This window comes from Equus caballus, chromosome 1 (assembly GCF_041296265.1).
Source record: "Equus caballus isolate H_3958 breed thoroughbred chromosome 1, TB-T2T, whole genome shotgun sequence".
NCBI classification, from domain to species: domain Eukaryota; kingdom Metazoa; phylum Chordata; class Mammalia; order Perissodactyla; family Equidae; genus Equus; species Equus caballus.
Window position 1 is genome coordinate 59,544,896 of NC_091684.1, and position 21,960 is coordinate 59,566,855.

The 21,960-nt window shown below is 52.4% G+C and overlaps 1 protein-coding gene across 14 annotated transcripts in view; it reads left to right on the forward strand.

Moving 5' to 3' along the window:
• Positions 1 to 10,421, forward strand: part of PALD1 (phosphatase domain containing paladin 1) — a 95,847-nt gene extending 85,426 nt beyond the window's left edge. For 7 of the 14 annotated variants that reach the window (XM_023644303.2, XM_023644289.2, XM_023644252.2 and 4 more), the window contains 2 exons: positions 6,512 to 6,667; positions 8,617 to 10,421. In XM_023644303.2, coding sequence (XP_023500071.1) covers positions 6,512 to 6,667; positions 8,617 to 8,769 — 309 coding nt within the window. In that variant the 3' untranslated portion in view covers positions 8,770 to 10,421. Of the gene's footprint in view, positions 1 to 679; positions 859 to 1,074; positions 1,129 to 6,511; positions 6,668 to 8,616 lie in introns of those variants that run through there. The other 7 variants (XR_011437390.1, XR_011437389.1, XR_011437391.1 and 4 more) reach the window with 4 other exon arrangements.
• Positions 10,422 to 21,960: the final 11,539 nt, after the last annotated feature.

Sequence of the window (21,960 nt, forward strand, 5' to 3'; positions counted from 1 at the left end):
CCTGACTCTCAGACCCTGCCTGGCACAAATAAGGGCTCCACAAATGTCTGTCTGCTGAGTGGCTGGACAGGTGGAAGTTTGAATAAATCATCATATGATTAAGTGGAAACCCGACCCCCTCCTTCAGGATACCTTTGGGTTCTTGTCCGCATTGTTGGTCTTCCAGGAGAGGGTGCTCTTCTGCAGCACCCTAAAGAGCCTGGGCGGGTGGTTGGAAACCCCAGGTTCTGGCCCTGGCTCTGCCAGTAACTGCCCGCACAACCTTGGGCGAATCACTTTGGCCTGTCTGGGCCTCTCCTTTTCTATCTGTCACCTGGGGTCATGACTGCTGTTCCGCCTGCCTTGAAGGGTGGTGGTGAGGACCAGCCTGGGTATGGTGTGAGGTGGGAGTGCGTATGTGGGATGTGTTGAGCAGGGGGCTGGGACACCAGGCCAACTCACTGGCTTATGTGCAAGGACAGTGGGCTCCTGAGGGCCAGGACTGTGTCTTGTTAGCGCTGAATCCCAGTGCCTGGCCCAGGGATGAGTAACGTTTGTTGAATGGCTGCCGCACAGAGAAGCCCACGGCACCAGGTTTAGCCCCGTCAGGCTTTGAAAGTGCTGCACAAAATATGACGTCTTTGGAAAAGCAATTACCTACGGATGGGCCCAAGGCCATTTTCTCCCTTCCGGGAATTAGGTACAAAAGCTTCCTTGTGCTCCAGGCGCCACTGCTACATCCTGAGGATGGAGTTTGCAGGGACTCATGGAAACCCCCGGAAGCAGCTGGCGCTGATTGCTTGGGGGCCAGTGTCTGCAAGGTGAGAGGTAGTGTTGAACTGTGAGAAGAAGGGCGGGGTCTGAGCTCTGGGACCCCACCCCTTAAGGGGCTGGCCATCTTTGAGGGCTGTCAGCTGCCCGCCCAGCCTGGGCCGCTCCAGGTGGAGGGCAGAGGTCACCAGACCATACTTGTTCCTGTTGAGAGGGTGCAGGAGAGGGCCGCAGGGAGCTCCAGTAATGGGGGGCGGGGGGTCGTCTGGCTTGCGTTGACACAGGCCGTGAGGCTGGCCTGGCTCCTCTTGTTTCTCCTCTCAGGCTCTGTTCTCCTGGAGCCTGTGCTGTGTCTGGCTCTCCATGTGACCTTGGCAGGTGAGTTCGCCTCTTTGACCTCAGTCTCCCTTCCTGGAAAGCAGAGGGATTGATATAGGTAACCCCAGGCATTCTGTGATGCAGGACTTAATGACAATGCAAGGTGCGAGGACCAGTCATTTCCTGATTCGGCCAACACTTGCTGTGTACCTGCTGAGGGCAGACACAGTGCAGGTGCTCGAGATGCCTCAGGGACAGAGCCAGGAGTCCCCGCCCTCATGGAGCCTGCACTCCAGTGAGGGAGACACACAGTGAACAAGCCACAAGTGAAGGTCACGGTGTGTCGGGTAGTGATATGTCTGTCAGGGGAGGGGGTTGCAGTTTTATAAAGGGTCTGGGTCAGGAAGGGACTCATGAGAGGGTGGCATTCGAACATAGACCTGAAGTGGGTGAGGGAGGGAGCCATGCCAACATCCAGGCAGAGGATACAGCAAGTGCAAAGGCCCTGAGATGGGAGCTGCCTGGTGTGTTTGAGGAGTAGAGGGAGGGAGAGGGGGCAGGAGAGGAGGTCAGAGGTTATGGGGGATGGGGGCAGACTGCAGCGGCCTTGTCTGGGATTGCACAGAAGGATTACACAGACTTCGGTTTCTACTCTGGGTGCCGGGGGCCAGTGCAGGGTGTTGTGTAGAGGAACCGCCTTAATGTTCTGGTAGAGTCACTCTGGTGCTGTGTTGAGAATAAACAGCGGGTGGGGTGCCGGTGGTGGCAAGAAGGCCAGTCAGGGGCTGTCACTCAGATGAAGTGGCTTGGACCAGGGTGGTGAGGGGTGGGCAGCTTCTGGGAGCCTTTTGAAGTAGAATCAATGGGATTCCTAGTTGGTTGGGTGTGGGGTTGAGAAGGGAGAAGTCAAGGAGGAATGTCAGGTTCGGGCTGAGCAGCAGGAAGGATGGAGTGGCCCCTCAGATGGGATGAGATGACCCAGGCAGTGGGTACTCATTGACCAAGCAGGGACCGCTGCACACCAAGTCCTAGCCAGACCCTTGGGCCATGAGGAGGAGGGGGGGTAGAGACCTGGTTGTCATCTGGTGCCTGCCCCTGGGCTTATCACTGTCAAGACTGATCATGCCTTGGTGAGGCAATTAGAAACCCTCAAGATGGAATGTATCGCATATTTAATGAAATGGTTCAGACTGAGAGCAGAGGCAGGAAGGGTGGGGCTGTGGGGCGCAGCACTCAGAGCCCTCGCTGGGAGAGTTGGGCTTATCCTGGGCCTGGAGGGCCAAGCTGAAGAGGGCCAGGCCCAGAGGAGAGAGGGTTCGGGCAGGAGGAGGGGCGAGGTACCAGCACAGAGGCAGGGGTGAGGCGGGACTGTGGTGAAGGGGCTATGGAGGTAGGAGAGCTGGGATTTGGGAGTTCATGTCGCAGCTTGGAACGCTGTGACCTTGAGTGGTTACTTAACCTTGCAGAGCCTCATCTACAAAATGGGATGTCCCTGTTCCTTCACGGGGGCGCTGGGAGAGCATATTAGAATCTAAGAATCAGATCTGGATGTGACGTGTTCAGCCCGGCACGTGGCATGCTGTGGGCCCTGGACACACCTGGGGCGGCCTCCATGGGCCTCTCCCAGGTGGCCCAGCAAAGAGCAGAGCTTCAAGACAGCCACTGCTGACAACGCTGGGCCCGTGTTGATGCCGGCAGACCGCAGGTTTGAGAGGCCTGAAATGCCCAGTGCCCTGGCCACCTTTCCCGGGCCCTTCTATTTTAGGGCTCAGTCCCAATGGACGAGGAAGTGTGTCCAGCTCTGCCGCAGCTAATGACAGCCTGCCAGGCATTTAAAAGCAGCTCCACTATTTTTATCGACAGGAGGTGGCTGGCCTGTCCTCCTCCCCAGACAGTGCCAAGATGGGTGACTTTAAGGAAACCAGGGCCTTGATGGGAAGATAGGTCATTGTCTCAAATCATAGACTGTCGTCGGGCAGGATGTGCCCACGGAACTGTCTGGGGGTGTCGGGCGTTACCTTTGCCCGGTGGTCTGAATTTAGAGAGAATTCTACCCTGCCTTACCAGTAGGGCTCTGTTTTCAGTATTCCTCAGAGTCAGTCCTCGGTGTGTCTCTGGGGGCAGCAGGTCTCTGTCCCCATAGGAGCAGGGGCACGGAGAGGAGAGGGCTGGTGAGTCCGTGTCCCCAGGCCAAGCCCAGAGCTGAGGGCTTTCCATGCCCACTGGACATTTCTCTGAGCTCTTTAGTAGAAGGTCGTTTACAAGGCTCTTGCCTGGTGGGACCGTGGGTGATTTCCTTTCCTTCTTTCTAAGAAAATGCTTTTAAATAGGCTCCGGGCCTTTGGGTGGAGATTGGGGAGCAGAGTAAGGGATGGGGCGGTGAATGCCCAGTGTCGTACAACGTGAAATAGCTGTCCTTAGAGATAGGCGGAGTCGTGTGGTATTGGCCACAGTTTGTATTTAGGTAAAATCTTTTTTGGTTCACTACCTAATTTCTAAACAAAAATGCATTTTTTCGAGCACTTGGTTAGTTGATCCTGACAGCAGTGGGCATCCTGCCCCCACCCCGCCCCAGTCATCTTCCTGCAGCAGCCATGGGGCCATTCCCAGCCTCAAATCCCTGGAAGCCTTCACTGGCCCCTTTGCCTGTAGGGTCAGGATGTGGCTGGGCTTCCACACCCGGCTCTGAGCCCCGCCTTGCACCGTCACCCCTCCCCTGCTGCCACAAGCGTCGCTCTTTGACTCCTTTCTCCCCCTCTCAGGGCACCTTTCTGCCCCCTTCCTCCTAACCCACCGCAGGTTTCACCTCCTCTTTGATGCCCTCCCTAGTCCAGCTACACGCCCTGCCTGGACCCCATGGGCCAGCTGCTCTGGGTGCCCTAGTGGCCTTCTGCCTGCCTGCCAGACTGCGAGTGTCTCTGTGGGCGGGGCCTGTGTGGGCTTCTCCCTCAAGCTGTAGCCCTCCCTCCTGTTCTGTGAGCGAGTGGACCACGTGGCTCTTCGTGGCTTACAGGTGCTTCCCCATACCTTACTTTACTGAGCAGTCCTGCCTCCAGAAATGTAGGGGCTGAGATTTAGACAGCAGATCCAGGACCAGCACCCATTTGTGTCTCTCAGGGAGTCAGAGCACTGGATGGGGGCCCTCAGCTCTCCTGGGCCCTGACCACTCTCTGTCTTCCACCCTTGCCCCATCCCCAAGGGACCAGAGCTCCTCTGAATGGTGTGGGTAGGCTGGCTGTGCAAGTTACTGTCCACTCATGTGACCCCAGGAGCAAAGACAGCAGAGACATCAGAGGCTGAGTTACCTGAGCAGAAGTGGGAGGTGGGGGACCACGGGCCCTGCAGGCAGGCCCACTCCAGCTCCTGGTTCTTGGGGCTGTGGGTCATGCATGTCTGGGGCGGGGGGCCCATCTGGGAGCCTTCCTGCAACAGCCTGGAGGAGACACACGTAGTCTGACTCTGGGTGCCTGAGCATGAAGGCTTCCAGCTGTGGCCCAGCTGTTGGGAGATTGCCCATCCTGGTTCCCAGAGGCCTGGGACTGGCTGTGCCCTCCCACAGATGTTCTGGACACTTGGGGGAATAGCCCCTGTGCCACATCCTCTTCCTGGAGCAGAGGGAGCTTCTGTGGGCCCTGGGTGGAGGCCGGGGTCGGGGTGGGTGCCAAAGGTTCACTCCCCTGAGTGGGCAGCACATAGGTAGTGGTTAGAGAGCTCAGGTTGGCACTGTGGCAGAGACATCCCACAGTGGGAGAGCTGGCTCTGTGTCCTGGGCATTGTCCCCCACCTGACCCTAGCCCCTACACTGAGGAGAACCTCCAGAGGACCCCTTGAGTCCCCTTCCTCCTGAGCGTTAGTCTCCCATGAGACTTCTGCTAACAGGTCACTCCTACCCCCAAACCTGCAATGGCTCCCAGTGCTAAGGCCCAGGTGCTCAGCCTTGGCCACAGAGAGTCACTGGGAGCTTTTCACGGTCCTGATGCCCAGGCCCACCCCACACAGATTCTTGTTTGATTGGTCTGGGGTGGGACCCAGGCACCTGCATGTCAGGGTTGGGAAGCTGGCCTCTGGAATGGACTTCCCAGGTGTCAGGAGCGGCTTCCATAATTGGGTGGCAGACTAGTTCCCCTTCCTGTTGCTTCGCATCCTCCTTGCAGCCAGGCCAGCCGCTTCCCAACTGCCCTGCTGGGCACCATCCTCACCTCCATGCTGCCTCCACTTGGTGCTTGCTCTCTCCATCCAAATCCAGCCAGGCCAGGCCCTCCCGGCCCAGCTGAATCCCATGCTGTCTGGGAAACCTATCATTTTCCTGGCTGTCCCTGCCCTCCCCAGCACGTGGTCTGGTGCCATCCTCTTAGAAGGTGCTCAAGATTGCTTGTTAAAAACATCACTGCCCCCACAACCCCCCATCTGCCCCCACAGCACACACCTGAGCGCTCTCCCCTCCCTGAGGTGCTGCCTCTCTGGCTGATCCTCACCCCTCACCCCTGGTGGCCTTTCTGTGATCTGTCCCCAGCCTTGGGGAGGGTGAGGGCTGGATTGAGGGCCATAGGCTCACCCTTCTGCCTCTGCTCCCGAGCCATTTGAGAAACAGGCAAGAAATCAGTTAGGGACCAGTCAGGATCAGAGTCCGAGCTGGGGTTTCTCCCCCTTCCCAGGCAGGGATGACCTCACCCCTGTGAGCAGCTGGAGGCCTCAGAGCCCAGGCCGAGGGAGGGGAGAGCCCACGCTGCACCCAGTGGTAACCCCAAGAGCTCAGCCCTCCTGACCACTGCCCTGGCCCCCTCCCCATCACTGAGCGGAGCCCTTGTACCCACCCCTCCCTGAGGGCGGCCTGAGGGCTTGGGAGAGGGAGGAACCAAGAGTCTTTCCTCTAGTCCTGGGAGGTTCGGGAGGTGGGGGAGGAGATGTCCCCTCTCAGGGCTGACAGGAGCTGGCAGTAAGGGTCCTTCCTGGTGGTTGGAGCTGGGTGTCCAGTCTCAGGGCCTGTGGGGCCTGCCACCTGGGGGGCCTCTCCACATTTCAGGGGTGAGGAGGATGCCTGCACAGAGCTTTCCTGGGGCAGCCTGTCCTTGTCTGGTGGCCCTTCAGAACAGGACGGTGGTTATGATTTCACCATGAGGAAATGGGGGTTCGGGGAGGCCGGGTGACCTGTTCACGGCTCTCAGCTAGGAAGTGGGTTTCTGACTCCTGAACGGGGCAACCCCCTTGGCGTTGCTGTTTGAATCCCTTCCTCCCGTCCTACCCTGGTACTGAGGGCTGTAGGGGGTGTAAGTGTGTGTGTGGGGTGTGGGGGGTGTGTGTGGTGCATGTGTGTGTAGATATGTGAGTGTGTGGGGTGTGTGTGTGGTGTGTGTGTGCAGGTATGCGAGTGTGGGGGGTGTGTGGTGTGTGGCGCGTCCGTGTGTTGCGGGTGACCCCATGCTGACCTGTCCCGCGTCCCCAGGCGAAGGCTGCGCGGTCGCAGCAGGAGGCCGGGAGGCTGCGCCTGCGGAGCCTGCAGTACCTGGAGCGCTACGTCTGCCTGGTGCTCTTCAACGCTTACCTCCACCTGGAGAAAGCCGGCTCCTGGCAGAGGCCCTTCAGCGCCTGGATGCGGGAGGTGAGACTGCCGAGGCCACCCAGAGCCTCACCTGCGGGGCCCTGGGGACTGGGTGGGGGTGGGGAGACAGGCCTGTCAAGCAGGAAGCGTTCTTGTCTCCCCCTCTTCCATTTGGCTGAGATTTGAGTCCCCAGCCAGGTGTCTGTGCTTGGCAGCAGTCAGTGAAAGTTGACGAGTGAGTCAATGAGTGAGTGAGGAGAAGGGGGAGACAGGCAGGTGGGGACAGAACAGGGCGGTGTGCAGGCGGGCCCTGCTCTGCGTCCCCAAGGCCCCAGGGCCTGGATGCTTCAGGCCCATTATGTGCTCAGCCCTCACCTGCTCTGCAGGGCACGATGGCATGGTGGCCCAGCCCTGCCACCTTCCAGCTGTGACCTTGGGCAGTTTAGTTCTGCTCTAGCCCACTGCCCTCAACATGAACATGGAAACAATGTCGATTGTGTCCCCGCTGCCTCAGAAGGCTGTTGGGGGAGTCCAGACCCTGCGCTAGGCTGGTCTGCCTTAAATGGCCACTGTTACTCTCCAGTTCTGTGGAGAAAGACCCTGAGCACACAGAGGTTACGGACCTCGTCACGGTCAGCCTTAGAGCCAGTGGTTGGTTCTAAGGCCACTGTGTCGGCTTAAAACCTCCCCTCACGTTCCCCCTCCTCCGTCCCTCTCTGCCTGGCTGGGCCGTTCTTCTGGCTCAGCTGGTTTTAGAGGCAGAGCTGCCGCCTCGGCACCTCTAGGTCGGGAGAGAGGCCTCCTGCCCTCCTCGGTGAAGTGGCCTATAATTCCCTCTCCGCCAGGAAGCCGCCCTCCTGACCTCACCAGTGCTGGCGGCTCTAATCTGGACTCAAGGCTAGCATTAGCTCCGATGACGTGGGTGGGCGGGAGGACAGGAGGCCACTGCCCCCCACCAGAGTGGGTCTGGGGAGGTTCTGGGGCTTAGGCAGGTGTGATGGGCTCAGAGCTGTGAGGGGATGGAGGCTCGGAGGCTGCTGCAGTGCCCTTCCTGGGGCAGGAAGGGTGCTGCTGGGCGGCTGGGCTGAAGATGAGCCTTGAGAGTGGTCCTCAGGTTCATGAGTGTGAGTCAGGACCTGATGGGGTAGGTCACACCAAGGCCATGGCAGGGCCACCCTCTGAAGCAGGCCCTGGTTCAGCTTCCTCTTTGAGCCCCTGGGTGGGATGGAGAGTGGAAACTGAGGGAGCCAGGGCCTGGGGAGGAGCTTGACTCCCTCCCCTGCTGAACCTGGGTGGTGGGTGTTGGATGGGTGTCAAGGAAGGAGAGAACTGTGGTCCAGGCAGGACTGTGGGTTCCAGCCTCGGGGGCCCTCAGCCCCTCTCTCCCCGGGATGACTGGAGGGTGGGGATGAGAGTTGCCTCCGGTCCTTTGTTCTGAGTGGAACCTGCCTCCTCCCCAACCCCCGGGATGGTGTGGAGAGAAGGGGGCTGGTTGTTGGATGGTTTGAATCTGGCGCCAGGGCCTGGATGACAGGGCTGCATGGAGAGTATCCAGGAAGACCCACCTGGGGCTGGGGCCCACAGTGGACCTGCACGGCCCCCAGCCGGAACTCGCAGCCCAGGGGCTCTCGTTGGCTCCTGCATCCACACTGCGGGCCCCAGCTGTGATGCCCTGTGCTCCTGAGCGTCCCCATGGAGTGTCGAGGCTGCACAGGCACAGGGGGTGCTTCGCCGCCCACCCGGCTCCCGACTTGCTGTCTGCTGAGTGTTCTCTGTGCTTCTGTAGCCTCCATGACGGTCCCTCCAGGGTATAAGGAAACTGAAGCTCAGAGCAGTTAATAGAAGTCAACACACAACTCGCTCAGGTCACTGAGCTGGCCTGAGGCCCAGCCCTGCCTGTGTGCTTTTAGTTCAGTGAGGGGAGGACGGTGTGGCAGAGGTGGGCAGGGTGACCTGAATGACACCCCTCCTCACCTGGAACACGGCCTCTGTCTCTGCTTTCCACCCAGGTGGCATCGAAGGCCGGAGTCTATGAGATCCTCAACCAGCTGGGCTTCCCTGAGCTCGACGATGTGGAGGACCAGCCCTTCTCGAGACTGCGCTGCCGGTGGCAGGAGCAGAGCCACAGCCCCGAGCCTTCCGCTGCCGGGGACTTCCTGTAGGACATGCTCCCCCTGGCCCTGCCCGCTCCTTCCCACAGGACCCCATGCAGGCTGGAGTGTGTGAGGTGCTCTTCACTGGGAGTGGCCCTGGGACACAATTCCCCAGCTTCCCAGAGAGACTGGGGTGGGATCGGGACCCCTGTTTTGAAAGAGCTTTTTATAGGACAGTCAGCACACAGCCATGCCTTGGAACTACCCCCCAGGGAGGCCTGGGGTGCGCCTTGCAGACTAGCTGGCCTGGCATCAGCCCTCCAAGGAGCTCACTCCTCAAGGTGCGAAACCAAGCTGCTGGCCACTTCCGCGCCCTTCCCCCAGTGTGGCTCTGACAGCCATGGCGCCTGTTGGACCGCACGGCCAGCCTGGTGCCCTTCTCTTTCTTCCCCTGGCTGCTGCTCTCCGGCCAGGCGGCTCTCCTTTGGCTGCCTGAGTGCTGCCCTGGGGCCCCTGGTGTCCTGGGGAGTGGACGGCGCTCTGGGTGGATTTGTTACTTTGAAGGCAGCTTTACCCAGGTTTCCTGCCTCTCATGCCCCATCTCCAACCTGGAGACTCCAGGAAGGACAGCCACATGGTCCAGTGGGTCCCGTCAAGGCCGCTGCCTTGCCCTCTGTCCCCTCCCCGGGGCTGGCAGGACTGTGGAGGTTTCCAAGGAGCGGGAAACATCAGAGATCCCCTCTTGGGGAGGAGAGAGCTTCCAGAAGTGGTGCAGCGCTGTGGAAGAGGCCTGCTCCATTTCCCCGGAGCCTGGGCTGAGGAGGCCCAAGCCCCCAGCTGCAGGTGCCTCTGCACGTCCTCCCTGCCCCACCAGCCCATGGTGGCCCCGTGTCCCCACCTGCTGCAGCAGGAGCCCCGAGGATGGCCCGGCACCCTGAGGGAGCCGTGGAGTGTGTGACGGTGGGCTGAGGATGGCGTGAGGCATCTCCTGGATTCCAGGCCATCCTTGCTGAGCACTATCGAGCTGCCTTCCAGTGGCAGCAGCAGGGGCTGAGCGCGGCTGAGTCCGCTCGGGACCAGCTCTGTGCAGACGGCGGGAAGGCTACTCGGAGAGGCGGGAGAGGCGGTGGTGTTGAGTGAGTCTTGCAGCTCTGCCTCTGGGGACTGGTGTCTGCTGAAACCAGGGGCTGAGCAGCGCAGAGGCTGGCCTCTGGCCTGGCTCGTTGGAGGCCTTTCTGGTTGGGCGTATGCACTTCTGCAGAAAAACAGGCAGGTGTGTCACTGGTCATGGTATTTGAAAAGGGGAGAAGAGGCCGAAGTTGTTCCTGTCTACCTAGTATTGGAAAATATTTGACCATCTTGGCTGAATTCTTTTGCAAAACTACTGTATGTCTGTTCACTACCTTCTCAGATTTGTTGTTGTTCTCGTTTTTATTTTTGCATGTATTAAAAAGTTTTAATTTCTTTGCAGACAACGTCTAGATGAAGGATCAGAGGTCAGGGCTGACTTGGGAGGGCTTTTTCGTAGTCTTAGGGTTGACCCTGACTTTGAGCTGTGCTGCGACCACTGACCGGTCACGTCACCTCTCTGCCTCAGTTTCCCCATCTGTAAAATGGGAGAATAATACTTGCTTACCTACCTCACAGGGGTGTTGTGAGGATTCATTTGTGGGTTTTTTTTTGTACAGAGCTTTTGAGCATTAAAAATGGCTAAATATGAAGTGTGCCTGCCTGCTGATGTCTGCAGTGTGGGGCAGATGGTACGGTGCAGGCTGGGGTTCCTGCTCCTTCAGAGAAATGGCAGGTGGGCAGGGTGGGTTGAGAGCACCTGCCCTTAGTACTTCTGATTCTCAAAGAAGGTAGATTTTTCCAGACATCCCTCTCCTTCATATCCCCAACTATGCCTTACCATCTCACTCTGGATGCCCAGGGCTGTCATGCTGAACCCCTCCTTGAAGAAAGCAACATAGGCTAATTCATACTGAAGTGTGAAGGGCTGCTGTATCCAGGAAAATGGAACAAAGTGGCATTTCAGAGCCTATGAAGGAGGGTGGACCTCAGCCTCTGCTTCTTCCCCCCGCCTCCACAGGCTCTGCTTGGCCCCTTCAGGTCTCCGGATGCTTGAACACACTCGCGTTGAGAGATTGGTGTGTAAAGAAGCTGTGGGGAGAGTAAGGCAGAGAGAGCACTGACCCCAGACTTCTCCCCAAGCTCTTCCAGGATTAGAGGAACAACCACAGGGTTGTAGTTTTGAAGTCAGCTGGGGTCAGAATGGAACCCAGAGCCCCCACTGTGGTAGGGTCAGTGGGAGGGAGGGCCTCCTGGGTTATTCCCAGCACAGCAGGGTCCAAAGATGCTCCATGTGGCTTCTGAGTGTAGGGGTGTGTGCATCAGGGTGTGTGTGTGTGCGCACGCACACGCGTTTCTGCAGTTCTCTGCCTGGGGTGAGGGTGTCTAGGTGAGGAGACACAGAAGTGGGTGGGTGTGTTCACATGTGTGTCCTCAAGTTCCCCAGGCCTGCTGCAGCTGTGGGAGGACATCTAGCAGTGACACGGACGGTACTGGCTCACATTTCGGTAGCTCCTCTGCTCAATGGTTTCTGAAGCCTCTGATTAAAGTAGCGATATGGTCAGACTTTGGACCAGCACCTGACGTGGAATAAGTGCGCAATTGGTTTTAACTGACTTGGCAAAGGCTCTCTCCAAGTCCTCTGGGGGTGCTCAGGCATAGTCCCCCACTTTCTTGCCCCATGTCTGGTCACTGTCAGGTGGGCTTCAGGCCTCACAGATGCCCCAGCCCCAGGTGCCCAGGCTGGGAGGCGTCCTCTGGAACGAGCCCTTGGGTCTATGCTTACTGTGGCTGAGAGTCCCCACCAGGGCACCTGGTTGAGCTGCTCTGAGGACCTGGCGCCCCTGGCCAGTGGCCTCCATATGCCTGGCTCCCACTCCTTTATGATTCGTTCTCTCCTGGATGCTCCTGATCTTCTGGGGTTTGGCCACACCGGTTTGCCACTGTGCCCAGACCAGATGGACCTTAGCTGGGTCCAGCTGGGACCCCACCTGGCTTAGGGGTGTACCTATGCAGGGTAATGAGTGCACACAGAGTTCTGTATATAAGGGTAGTGTGCAAGGTGGAGATACTGGCACATGGGCTGTGGGCAGTGATTCAACAAATAAATATTGGGCTTTGTACAGAGACAGCCCTGCCTTCCTGGAGCCTGTGGCATTTCAGGGAAGAGAGAGTGAATGCATCATTCCCACTGGGTGTGGCGAGAGCTAGGATGACGCGGCCGCTGCACAGGGGCGGTGAGGTTCATGAGCAGAAATCAGCCTGGGGCCCGGCTTCCACTGCTCTCTTCTTACAGAGCTCCTAGAACAAGGAAACATTGATGTCATGGACCTGGGGTCAGGGGACTAGGGGGCACACTGTACCTGGGATTGGGCCACCACATCCCAGGAAAATCCTACCGCACAGATGGTTTGAACTCTTCTTGACATTTGCCCTCCCATCCGTTGCCCGGACTCCAGGCAGTGGCCATACTCCACAAGCGCATCCTCCCAGGGGGCCCTGGGTTTCTTGGCTCCTCACAAGACCAGTTGAGGATTAGCTGGAAGAATGCAGTGCCCACCCAGAGGCTGCCTGCCCCATCCTTTCCTGTGGTATCCAGTATGGGGACCCCCAAATGCACCTGCAGAGTCAGCACAGTCATTGGTTTTATTTCACAAAAAGCTGTTCATCTTTTATTCACCTGAGTGGAGAATGATCACATGCTGGTTGTGAAAATTCAAGCAATACCTTTATGCTCCCAGTTGCTGCTCCACTCCCCGCCCTCTGGTTATAGAAGGTGCCCTCTCAACCAGAGCACCCCCGGGGGGTGTTTGGGCTTTTCTCCAGGCTGCACTGTCCCTGGCTGTGGCAGCCCAGCCTGCTTCTCTGGCCTCCTGCTGTGTGACACACACGCTGCTTTCTGCTCAGGCAGTAAGAGTGGTTTCAGCATCCATCCGCCGCCACTTCAGACTGTGGGTGAGCCAGCCTGCCTCACCGAGTCTTAACTTCCTCAACGGTCAGTAGGATTAAGATGCTGATTTTGTAGGTGAGACCAGAGTTACTGTGGGTGAAGAGCAGAGCGCCATACCTTACACACAGCAGGATTCCTGCAGGAATTGCCTTCTTCTGTGGAGTTTATTATGAAACCTGGAGCAAAGGAGTCCAGCTGAGGTGTCACTGAAGTAGTGACCTGGAGACAGGAGGCTCCTTAAAAGTCGGGGAAGCGTGAATGAGTAGCTGTGTGATGGCAGGGGTCAGGCGGTGCCCTCAGCTCTCAGGGATGCACGAGCTTGCCCAGGGCTCCTCTGCCCCAGAGGAGCCAGTATGAGGGGACAGAGGCACTCCTTCTGTCCCATGCAGCGTTCTCTTGGGGAAGCTCGGTGACTTCTTTAACAACCAGAGCAGGGGTGGGGCGGCCTGGGGCGCAGGGTGGTGGCTGGCGGGAGAGGCCGTGGGAAGGGCTGACTTGGCGTCCCTGAGGAAGCCAGTGGTGGGCGAACCCTCAGTGAGCCTGACGGGAGAGTGTTACTGTGAGTTTGTTGCACTTGAATTAGGGTGAGCAGCCCAGCTTCCAGAAATCCTCCCTGTCTGCGTGGCCCAGGACAGAGCAGGCTGGGGTCAGGAAGCTCAAGTCACTGAGTTGCTGGAGTTTGCTGGGAGCCTTCCTGTGAAATATCAGAATGCTCCTGCCCCTTACCTTGAGGTGGGCTGAGGGAAAACGAGAAGAAGCCATTCTCCGTCTGCACCTTGGCCTGAAGGAGGGCGGACAGGACAGACGCTAAGGGCTGCTGGGCACCTCCACGTCCCGGGCTCTGTGTTGGTTCTTTACACACACGATCGTGTTCACAATGAGGAGCAAGTGTGGCATTATGACATTTACAGATGAGGAAACGGAGGCTGGAGTCGAAGGCGGGAGATTCATTCAAATCAGAGGGAGCGTGGAAAACAAAGAAGGAAACAAGAAAATAACAATCACTTGCAATCTCACAAGCCAAACAAAACCACGTCCGACATCTCAGTCTGGCTTTAGTCTATGAATATACGTGTAATGTGTGTGCCATGTCTTAGACACGCACGTGCACTTCATTCATGTGTGCTTTAGGAAATTAGGACCAGGAAGCTTTATCACCCTATCTTTTCATTAACCATATTGTGATGGTTAATCCTATGTTTGAACTTGCTTGGGCCACAGGAGCTCACATACTTGATCAAACATTATTCTGGGTGTTGCTGTGAGGGTGTTTTTGAATGAGATTAACATTTAAATCGGTAGACTGAGTAAGAGGGATTGCCTTCCCTAGAGTGGGTGGGCCTCATCCAACCGGTTGACGGCCTGAAGAGAACAATAGCCTGACCTTTCCCTGAGTAAGAGAGAATTCCCTGCCCAGTGGCCTTCAGACTTGAACTGGGACGTTGGCTCCACAGATTTTGGACTTGCCAGCCTCCAGAATTGCGTCAGTCAATTTCTTCTAATAAATGAATGAATAAATAAACCTATCGGTTCTATTTCTCCAGAGAACCCTGACTAGTACACGTATTAACAAGAACGTATCCCTCTTGCTTTAGCCTTTGAAACATTTTAATGGCTGCACAACATTTCATTGCATGAATACTTAATAGTTTTTTTAACCAATTCCTTCATTCTAGGGCATCTAGGGTAACTTGTTTTGTTGGTGAGTTCTTTTTTTTCTTCTTTTGAGGTAAAATTGCACAAATCTTAAGTGTACGATTTAATGAGTTTTTACAAATGCATGCAGCTGTGTAACCCAAACCCCTAACAAGATATGCAACCTTACATTTGAGTTATTTTATTTTATTTTATTTGTGAGGAAGATTGGCTCTGAGCTAATGTCTGTGCCACTCTTCCTCTATTTTATAGGGGATGCCACCACAACGTGGCTTGATGAGTGGTGTGTAGGTCCACATTTGGGATCCAAACCTGCGAACCTGGAGCCGCCAAAGCAGAGTGCATGAACTTAACCACTATGCCAGCCCCCAATTTGGGTTACTTTTTAATGTTAAAATTTGTAAACAGTACTTCAGAGGACATCTTCAAACACAAGTCTTGGCACAGGTTAACAGTTAGAGCTCCTTGGTTTGCCTGTTACTGAAAGCGGCCCCAGCTAGCTTGTGGCAAAAAGGGGCCTGGAAACACATGGTCATAGCAGGATCTCAGGGACTCCCTGTAGGAATGTGGCAGGGCCTGGGGAGGACCACCACTGGGAACTGGAAAACTGCCCAGAAAGCCCAGAAGCTCCTGAGGCACCCACGGGGGTACACCGCTCTGATGTCCCCCAGGAGAACCGACTTCAGAGAACAGCTGACACACCTCCACTGACTGCAGCTTCAGATCTAGCCTGTGCCAAGGCCGCGCTCCCCTCTCCAGCAGTCTCCCACCTTGGGCTGCTCCCAGACAACGGCTGGGCACCAGGGCTCCTGGAGCCCCTAGTGCAGGCTGTGTGCCCACTGTGGTGCTCTGCCACCCAGAGCCCTGCCTGTGCCCCGCTGACCCACCAAGAGTTCCTCAGAGCTACCCAGCCATGTGGCCCCTTCCTTCCCTCTCCTTTCACGGGTGTCAGATGCCAGCGTGGTCTGAAGTCCCCTCCTGCCTGCTGCTTCCTCCTTTATCCTTCACAGGAGCTTCCCCAAATAAGTCTCTTGCCCGTCTGATCCCAGCCCGGTGTCTGCCGCTCCGAGGACCTGAACCACACAGCCTCACGCTTGTCCGGCTTCTCCGGGAAGCCGCTCTGTCCTTCTTTCTGGTGAACGTCAGGCTTCTCTGGTGCTGCTTGGGGAAAACCGCCACCCTGGTTTGCAGCATCAGACCTTACAGCTCCAGCCAGGCTCAGTTGTCTTCCTCTCTCTGGCGCTGCCCTGCCCTCCCGTCTCCAGTGAGGGGCCGCCGGTCCTGTGACTGTGGCCGGGAAATTGTTGCTCAATCTTCTCTGTGGCGGGGGTGGGGGGGAGGAGGAGGACTGAGGGGGTGGTAGTGATCTGGTTGATACCCCCAAAGCACTGATTATTTCCTAAATAAAGAGAATGCCCATTTTAAAGGTTTTTGAGAGGCACCTTCAATTTGTCCTCCAGAAATGTCCCATTTTGCAGTCTCAAAGCGCAGTGAAGGAGCACATTGTTTCCCAGCCGTCGCCAACACTGCCTATGACATTTTTAAAAAGTTCTTGTCAGTTGTGTGGTTCAAAATAGAATCTCATACTCGTTTAATTTTATGTTTCTTTTAAACTGATGGTGAGGTTGAACGTTTTTCATGTTTACCGGCCGTTTACATTTTCTCTGTTCCAAATCGTCTGTCTTTTGTGGGCTTTTTCTTTGGGGTGTTTTGTCTTTTTCTAATTGATTTGTAAAGATGGCAACACTTTATTTTGCATGTACATTGCGTTATTTTTAGCTTTAAAATATCGTCAGACACACATGTTCCCTTAAAGCCTGTCCCCTCCATTCCTCTGCTCCCTCCCTCAGTCGACACCGCAGCTGACCGATTCCGGATCAATGACCTTCGCTTGTTTTATTATGATCTTTAGAGTGCTCGCTTGGTCAGACACTCTGGCTGTGTTTACAGTCATCATCACCTTCGGAACTCCTAAACACCACGAGGCGGCGTTATGATCCCCACTTTACGGACGGGGCCCTGAGGCCCAGAGAGCGTCTGATCCCAAGCCCTTGCTCATTTCAGAGGGGGATTTTGGAGCCACCTCTGGGGTTCTGGAATCCTCGCTGACATTTTCAATGATGGGAAGAGAAATATCGATCCTTGTGGAACTGTGCCCTAGTTGGGTGGGTTAGGGGTGTTGGGGGGAAAGAATGATTGCTTTGAAAACCCTCCCTCAAGGTCTTGCGGTTCTCAGACTCAAAGCTGTTCAAACCCCGGTGTACTTTCAAGAGGTTCCCCTCAACGGCCACAAGCAAATGCTGTTTCCTATGAGTCACACTGATAGATTATGTATGACACGGTCTTTTAAGTTTCACTTTGCGCTTCCTCTGAGCTTATTCTTTCCTTTTCCCATCATCCGCCCACCTCATCCATCAACAAACTCTAGAAGACGTTGTGTCTCTGCTGTCCGAAAGTAATTTTCATTCTTTCTTTGAACTGAAAGAGGCCATCTTCTGGGCTGAATTAAACACCAGCACTTGATGAAAATACTCATTTTCCCATTCCCACCCCAACATTTGAGGTCACCAGTCTTTTAAATTTTTGCCAATCTGATAAGGGAAAAAAATAGTCTTTATTTTTATCTTAATATGGCTTTCCCGATTACTAATGAGACGGAGCATCTTTTCATATGTTTACTGGCCATTTGGATTTACTATCTTGTGTGCTGGTTTATTTTTCTACTGGGTTGTCTTTTTAAAATTAACTGGCGAATTTTAGTACAACCTATTTCATTCATAGATAGATATACAGCCAATTCCTTCACCTAGTTTATCTCTTTTAGAGTGGATTTTGTCATAGGGAACTTATAGGTTATGATGTAGTCAAATGTATGCATTTTGTATTTTGTGTTTTGTGTAAGCAGACTTTCCCTACCCAAGGTTAGGTACCTATGTCCTATGTTTTCTTTGATTACTTGTATGATGTTGTCTTTTATGTTTAGTTCTTTAATTCACCTGGAATAAATTTTTGTGAATGACATGAGGTAGAGAATATAATTTGTTTTTCCAAATGGGTATCCATTTGGCCCCGTATTTTTTATTGAGTAGCCCAGTTTCTCTTCTCCTTGAACTACAGCTTTCATCATCCTTTAGGTCCCCATATACACGTGGGTCCGTAGGGTAGACATGTGGTTGTCATTGCCTCTACCATTCATTCATCTTCCAGTAACTTTCCATCCTCAGGAGGGACCAAGGCTCGAGCCAGCCTGTCCACCCGTTGTCCTGAGCACTGCAAGTGACTCCGAGCTGGACATGTGGCTCAGCTGATTAATTAGGTCCAACCAGAGATTATCCTGAGCACTTGCCTGAGTGACCAGAAGAATCTTAAGTATTCTTGTTGAACCTGTTGAAAAAGAAAGGCTGGAAGTGGCTACAGTTGTCACACAGCCAGGAGGTGAAAATAAATGTGAGAATGAAACCAACACACGAAGGCCAACGGAATTGAGCTGAGATGTTGTCTGTGAGTTTCTACATCATATCATGCCTGGAGCCAGGGATCTTTCTCCCCCAAGAAATTTTAATTAACAAGCAAATTCCCTTTGTGCTTAAATGAGTTGGATTGTGTTTTCTGTCATTTTGTTGGTGTCATATTCTACATCTGTATTCTTTATTCTCTTCCATGGATCTTTTTTGGTCTTTTCAAGTTCTCACTCATTTTCTTTTCTTCTTCCTTCATTTCCTACTTTCATTTCCAAAGGAATTTTAGAATCAACATGTCAAGTTTTATTTTAAAATTCCATTGATATTTTGGTTGGGATTACATTTAATTCCTTAGCTGACTCAGGGAGAATGGGCTCTTTTACTATGTTGGGTCTTCCTACTCAGGAGTATGTTTTTTGTTATGTTTATTAAGGTTTCTTCTGTGTCCTTCCGTAGAATTTATTAGTACTCTTATAAGTCATGCCTGTTTCTCATGGAGTTCAATAGTTTTTTAATAGTTTTTTTTTTCAATTATGAATATCTTTTCCTATTATAGTTTCAAATTTGTTATTGCTGATGTAGAAAAAAATAAATATATATTTTTTTGCTTGAATTTGGCCACATTCCTGAACTCACTTTACATCTCTGATAGCTTTTTATTTTCTTGGATTTTGGAGATAGGTGGTTATATTATCTGAAAATAATAACTGCTTAATTTCTTTCTGATATTTATAATTAATGTTTCCTCTTGTTGTCTTATTGTGTGGGCTAGACCCCCCTGTACAATGTTTAGACTGGTGACAATCCTTACTTCTTTCTGAATCTAATGGGAATATTTCACCACTAAAAGTAATCCTTGATCTAGGTTCAAAATAAACACCCTTTATCATGTTAAAGAAATTTCCTTTTATTCCTGGTTTGCTAATTTTTAAAAATCTTGAATGGATTTTTAATTAAAAAATTTTTTTTGCATCTATCAATTTATTAATGTAAAATCATATATAATATCCTCTTAAACACTTAAAAGCCTTCTGTGCATGTATAATTATCTCCTTTCTCAATTTTAATGTTTATGAATATCTGACATGTTTTTCTTGGTCACATTTGCAAGATTTTCTATCAAGACAGTCGTATATTTTCTCTTTTAATGTATTAATATTGAAAAGTACATTAACAGATCTTTCCATGTTGAATAATCCCTGTATTCCTAAATAAATGTTTCTTGGTCATGATGTTTTATTCTTGCTGAATTTAAATTCCTAACATTTTACTTAGGATTTTTGCATCTATGTTTATAACTGGTTTTTTTCTCGTGTTACTCTTTTTGGTGGTGTTGTCAGAGTGGTGATAACCTTAAAAATGTGTTAGGCAGTTTTCTACCTTTTTCAACATCTTGGAAGGGTCCATGTAACTCCTGGATTGTCCTCTCCTTGGAGTTTTCGTAGAACTCAACACTGGACAGGGATTTTTTTAGGGACGATTCTTTCATAACCTTTTCTATATTTATTAGTCTTCTCAGGCTTTTTACTTTTCTTTGGGTCAATTTTGGTAAAATACCAACATTTTCCCAGAATAACACACAGAAAATCTTCAGTCAAGATTTTAAAATTTATTAATGTAAAATCATATATAATATCCTCTTAAACACTTAAAAGCCTTCTGTGCATGTATAATTATCTCCTTTCTCAATTTTAATGTTTATGAATATCTGACATGTTTTTCTTGGTCACATTTGCAAGATTTTCTATTTTATTATTATTTTTAAGTAATCTATTTTCATTCTTATAAATGTGATCACTGAGGATTTGTAATCACATAAACTAGAAGATGGAGGAGAATTTTTGCTATTGTAACGCCTCTCGATTCTATGAACCTCTTCCGAATAATATGCCAAAATCACATCACGGTCTCTCATCAAAACATTAAATTCCTTTTGCATTAGCTGTCAGTTCAATGAGGCACTCCTGCAATTTTGTTATAAGCAGAGAATTGGAAAGACTTGAATTGCAAAAGTATTTATTACCTATATTGGAGTCATTAACACTCTTATTTTCTGGACAATATGCCCCAAAAAGTTTACTAAGACTTGTCGAATGACCACTAATTGTATCTCCTACTCTCTTGCTCAGAGGTACCCTATATAACCCAACATACTCAAAAATGGGTGAGAAAAATATTGTTCATTTTAACACTCCTTTTCCAATACAAACTTTTTTTTTCTTACAGTTCCATGACGTTTCTAAAAACAACTTTATTGAGGTATAATTGACACACAATAAACTGCATATATTTAAAGTATATAATTTGATTGTTTTGACATATGTATACATCTGTTAAATTAACATAATAAGTAACATAACGAACATATCCGTCATCTCCACCGTTTCCTCGTGTCGCTCTGTAATTCCTTCCTCGCCTTCCCTGCCCCACCCCTCTCCACAACCATTGATCCACTTTCTATCACCATAGGTTCATTTGCATTTCCTAGGGTTTTATATAAATGGAATCATCAGTATGTGCTCTTTTTTATCTGACTTCTTCCATTCAGCAAAATTATTTTGAAATCATCCATACTTAACGCACATCAGCTGTTCATTGCTTTTTATTGCTGTGTTGCTTTCCACTGAACGGCTGTTCCTCAGCTGGTTAATCCAATTGTTGTTGGCTATTTGGGTTGTTTCCAAGTTTTGGCTATTTTGAATAAAGCTATCATGAACGTCCAGTTATAAGTCTTTCTAGGGACATATGCTTTCGTTTCTCTTGGGTAAATACCTAGAAGAGTGGCTGAATCATATGGTCTGTGTGTTTGTTTAACATTTTAAGAAATTGCCAAACTGATTTCCAAACAGCTTCATCCCCATCAGCAACGTGCGAGAGTTCCAGTGCCTCCGTGTCATTACCCACGTGGTGCTGTCTTTCACGTGGCTGGTTTTCCTCAATGCTTGGTGAGTTTGGGTGTGCGCTCACCTTTGGCTTGAGAGTTCAGGTGATCCCGTGTCTAATTAGCACAGCCTGATCTGGCAGCTACGGGGGAGGGGTGAGACATGCTGACGATGGTGTGTGCCAGTGGCTGCCCTTCTGGACATGGCGCCCCATTACTGCGAGGCGTATGTCAGCCCTAGGCGGCTGTGCTAAGTGCCTTGCTTGCTGCGGCCACCTGGGCAGACTCCACCACTACCCTGACTTGCCCACGCTACTGAGGCGGCACAGGGAGACGGAAGTCTCCAGCTGCCCCTGCTGGAATGCTCCGACCCATGTCCTGAAGGGGGCCCAGGCTTCGTCCTGCTCCCTGGTTTGGCATCTCTGAGCTGGAAGCTTCCTTGAAGCTGGTCCCTCCTCTCACAGAGACATTCTCCTGCACGGCTTTTGGGCTGCTATCTCCCCTGCCTGTCCCATCCCAGCAGCCTTCTTTGGGGATTCCTGACAATGTCTGACCTCTTCTTATTCCAGCACTGGCATAGAATTGTAAAAATATATACTTTTTATGACGTTTTGAGGACTTTGGGTTGGGAAAGGGAAACTAGAGCCCACATTTAATCATAATTTTTAAATACAAACAGCTTACACTGTGTGCCAGGCACTGCAGCAATTAGGGGCCTAGCAAAGAATGGATGGCAAGCTTAGCTTGGACTGTGAAGAGAATTTAATGAAATGACCGTTTACAGAGGTGTGGCAGGGTGAGGGGACCCAGCTTGGCATGGTGAGGCATCCAGGAACTAATTACATGGGGAAGTGGTAACCGTCCCTGGACCCAAAAGGGCAAGGGGACAGCACAGTATTACCTGAGCCTGCCACACGTATCTTCAGGGGACTCAGGGGACCATCGAACAGGCACTGAGCTGTGGAGGGGCACCCTAGACAGCAGCATCACTGAGCACAGAGCCAAGGGAGCTGAGGTAGATGCCCTGACTTCTCTCTTGTCTCATCCTCTGTTCTCCCCTCATGCTTTCCTTTGATTGCAGGGGGTCCCACGATGTGGTCCATGGGGTCATCCTCCAGAGATGGGGAGTGGGGAGAGAGACAGAGAATGAGCAGCACAGTCCTTTTCCAAGCATCCCATGTGTGTCATCACCTCCAGGAGTTCCCCGACAGCCAGAGGAGGGGACCGTATTAGCATCCTCACGT